The following is a 4,623-nucleotide window of genomic DNA, read 5'->3' on the forward strand; positions in this document are numbered from 1 at the left end:
CACGAACCAAATTTTTTCTCAATATGATTTTAAACTATAAAAAGATTTGAATTTTCACCAAGAAGTTGGCAAATTTAAAGCATTTTCTTATGGAATGCTGCAAACTTTTGTCCTGCAGCATCATCTCTTCAAGGATATGTAATAATGTGTAACTTCATATCATTCTTTCAAGTTTAATACATAGAAAGAAACATGAAGCAGCAGAAGTATGTGTACAAACAACTAGCTCAATAAAATTTTGACAGTGAAGCAGAAAGCATATAGCTGATGTGCGATGAAAAGAAAAGTGAGTAAAAAGAACAAGCACTTTTCCACATTGTGGACAAAAGAATGGCATTCAAGTTCATCATAACTCAAGGTAATTGGCGAGCAAACTGCAACTTATTGAAAAGCTCATCGTAACGCAATTTGATAAAATAGATTGCCGAGTATATCTGCAAAAGACTTTGCCTCAACCTTCGAACTACACTTTTATTGAAGGTTATGGAAGAAAGGAGAGAAAAACTTCAGAAAACACTAAGTAATAAGCTCTCACGACAGTGACTTCAAAGTTCTCTTATTCTCCTTGGTATTTACACGAAGCTGTTCTTTGAGATGATTTGATTTCAAGAGGCAATTCATTAGAAATGTATCAAAGATTAAAACTTTTAACACTTAGTTGATTAGCCTAATCGTGAGACAAAAGATTAGATGAACTCACGTTCAACGATCAAGGGAAGGCGATATTACTTATCATCCCTTAGAGCGGTAGTATCAGAAACGAGAACATGACTCAAAGTGCCAACTTAGCCCTCGTAATAAAATACACAGAACAAAAACAGTACAGCAAGATGAGAGACATAAAGTCTTTGCTTGTACTGATAGTCTAGATTCATAATGTATTTTATCAGACTAAAGCAAATTCATGTCCCAAACAATCTTTTCGTTTTTTAACAAAATATAAAGGAAGGAGAAGACTGCCAACCATGTTAGGAATCCTTGTTGGAGAATGTCCTAGTCCAGACATCTGGTCGCTCAACAGTGATTCTGACTGTTCGAAGAAAAAATTGAAAAAAGAGAAACAATTTTGGTGGAAGATGGATATATGGCCTAAACGTAACAGAGAATACAGTATACAAGTGCCTTTTATTTTCTTATTCTAGTACCAAATATAAGTCCAGCTGACTACTGCTTCACCAAATACTGATATGATGTCATACTTGGGAAATCACAGCAACCACCAAAGGTCCCTAAGGCAGAGATGAGTCTCCAAATCTGATGTTGCAGTGCTACTATTGTGATCAAACCAAACACACTTTGCAGCAACAAAGCCCCTCAACATTAGATCTTTCCAAATATAGTGCTACCGAAAAGACTCACTAAGTGAAGATGTAGCAACAGTAGTTCCGTACTTCTTAAAAAAACATTTTATTTATCAAAAGTACCATTTATAAAGCCTTCATTCCGGAACAAAATAGGCAGGTAACAACCACCAAAATATATTACACATGTTCACAAACAGCTGATGCTACTAACTTCACTACTGACACTTCAAAATCAATGAAAAAGAATTCTTGTTCAGCTAATAAAGGTAAAGTAAAATTTGAAAACAAAATTCTTGTTTGAAGTCTAGAGTTTCAACTTCATCTATTCATTCTGCACAGAACACTTGAATATTTTTCCTTTCATTCAGAGACATATTACGCTGAAATTCTTACCACAGAACAAAAGCAGTTGAAAACTTGAAATGAGGGAAAAAAAAAAAAGACATTTCCGAAATTTATCTAGACCCATAAATTTATAAGGCTTATTTTATTTTTTTTGAGAAAGTAACAGTTGGATATAAGGCTCATTTTATAAAAAGGCACACTTGAAAATAAATTTCACTGGAAGAATTAACAGCTTACCTTAAAGGCAATTTCCATACTCAATGCGAATACCAGAATGAACCATTTCATCTGGAGATAGATCACCACTTGCTCTTGAATCAAGTTTGATGATGAATATAGCCAACTGCAAGTTATTCAGACCAAGGATATCAGCCAGAAGTTGAGTCGTTCCGTTGCTGGGCAGTTGAGCGGTCCATCACAAGGTAACAAAGGGAGACTGCACAGCTGGTCCGGTTATTTTTCTTTCGGGGGTTGGGTTGAGGAAGGATTTGCTTTCTCATTATTATCCTCCACGAACTTCACCTGCATAATTTCTCAGGCAGCAATATTTTTTTGATTCACCAAATACCAAGTTTTGGTTGAACAGTGATCAGTCTACTTGCTGATATAAAAGGATCAGTCTACATGTATGAAGAACACAAATTATACCATATGTTGGTGTTATTCTTTCTCTGTTGCTAAATAATCCTGAAGTGTCCACAACTAATTCATTTGTTTAAGTGCTTATAATATTACTTCCTCTACTTTCCCTGCCAATAGATGCCCCTAATTTATCGATATTAATGATGAAAACTGTATGCACACTTCACCATCCTGAAGCAGTCATGATGCATCAAGAATAGTCCTAGTGATAGTACAGAAAGATAACACACATATACACAAACAAATACAGGAACTTCTCCAATGTGTTAGTTAACTACATGCATAAAACCTCAGGAAATGACTTGATAGAGCTGAGTCAGTATAACTTTTTATTATAAATTCCAACTTTTTATATACAAAAAAGGTAACATCGAAAAGAAAAAAATATTGCAAGGAAAACTAGATCAAGAGATGGATAGTAACTCAAGATCAGATCCAATGTTTTTCGTGGTACAGATTACAAATACAGATACAATCTTTGTTAATACAGATCGCATCATGACTCATTACACTAATCTACACATAATCTAAAAACACCCATTTTGTTTCTCATCATCCACCATTTGATTACATATCATTCCTCCCGACGAAAATTTGAAAAAAACGCACGTTAATTCGACAAAAGAAAACTAAAAAGTTTTTTTTTTTTCCTTCTTTTTTCTTCATCATCATCAAATTGATTAACATAACAACAAACATACCATACTAGAGACATAACGCGGTAACATGTAAATCATCAGCAGCATCAACATCAATCCCATCTGATGGAGGTGGCAAATTCAGATCAAACGGCAAAGGTTGTTTTTCCAAAAACAACGACGTTTGATCACCATCACAACGATCATCAACCACAGACGACGACGAATCACAATCACTCCTACAGTCATCAAGAACCGGACGAGGAATCTTAATCCTCGTCAAGATCACCTTATTATTACCCAATCCACTACGTGGTCCACCACTAGATGATTCCAACGTACTGCTCATACTACTACAAGCCTGTCTTGGAAATAGCTCAAATTGATTCACCCCATAAGTGTTATTATTATTACCATCATCCTGATCATCCTGAGTTAAATTCAAAACATTATTGAAATTAGTTTTGGCTTTGGGACCACGTAGAGCGCGTGCAGCATCATCATAAGCGCGTGCAGCATCCTCAGCCGTGTCAAATGTGCCTAACCAAACCCGAGTTTTTTTAATCGGATCTCTTATCTCTGCTGCAAATCTACCCCATGGTCGTTTACGGACACCACGATAACGAGGTGGGTCGGTTTCGGGTTGTTTAAGGTTGTCGGATCTTGGTCTTTTTAGCTCAGATGTCTTCCTTTGGCGCATCGCCACTAAATCAAGAATCAAGAATCAAGATTGTAGTGTAAAGATTGGATCTTTAGCTATATGGGGCTTTTAATTTTTCAATTTTCTTGAAAATTACTCATGGAAAGATTGATTTGATATTGATATCAAGAATCAAGAATCAAAATTTTAGTGTAAAGATTGGATTTTTAGCTATATGGGGCTTTGAAATTTTCAATTTTGTTGAAGATTATTCATTGATTGAATATTGATTTGGTTTATTGTTGTTTGTGTTGGGAGATGTGTTGAAATGGGGAAAGGGTGTTTGTTGAACAGAGAAAATGGGCTATGGAGAAAGGGGGATTCATCCCCTGGTCTGATTTTTTTTGCTATTTTTTATTTTTTATTAAAATAATTTATTTTGGTGGATATGGAATTATGCCATGGATAGCTCGAAATGCTAAATGGAAAACTACGACTACATTAACAAAATTTGTCCTTGGGTTTTGTGGCCTACAATGCTTTAGTTCTCAATGTTTAATTTTCCGTAAAATATATGTAAATAAACTTTACAACCACGACAACAACCCAGTGAAATCCCACGCAGGATATGAGAAGGGTAGAGTGTACGTAGACACTATCCTATCTTGAGAGAGAGGTAGAGAGTTGTTTCTGGTAGACCTTCGGCATAAGGACAGGCAGCTCAAAGCAGTGTAAAAAAATGACAAAATACTAAAAAAAAATGATAAAACTGTATTAAAAAAGGAGTCGTAACTATCACAAATTAATACAATAATTAGAGTAAAAAAACAACAATTAGCATAAATTGATGGACAAGAAACTATAAGAATACTAAGACTACTAGTATGAAAGGGTAAGTAGGACAAGGCTCAATTACCTACAAACCTTCTACCCTAATCCGTGTCCTCCATAACCAACTATCTAAGGTCATTCCCTCGATAAGTTGCACCTGCGTCATATCCCATTACTTCTTCGGTCTACCTCTACCTCTCCTGAAACCGTTTATAGCCAACCT

At 35.4% G+C, this 4,623-nt stretch overlaps 1 protein-coding gene across 1 annotated transcript; it reads right to left on the reverse strand.

Annotated features, from left to right (window-relative positions):
• Positions 1-2,603: 2,603 nt before the first annotated feature.
• On the reverse strand, positions 2,604-4,061 carry LOC132618372 (ethylene-responsive transcription factor 3-like). Its single transcript, XM_060333431.1, has one exon. The coding sequence runs from the start codon at positions 3,627-3,629 to the stop codon at positions 2,997-2,999; it is 633 nt and encodes a 210-aa protein (XP_060189414.1). The 5' UTR covers positions 3,630-4,061; the 3' UTR covers positions 2,604-2,996.
• Between the last annotated feature and the right edge of the window lie 562 nt (positions 4,062-4,623).

This window comes from Lycium barbarum, chromosome 11 (genome assembly GCF_019175385.1).
Source record: "Lycium barbarum isolate Lr01 chromosome 11, ASM1917538v2, whole genome shotgun sequence".
NCBI lineage: Eukaryota > Viridiplantae > Streptophyta > Magnoliopsida > Solanales > Solanaceae > Lycium > Lycium barbarum.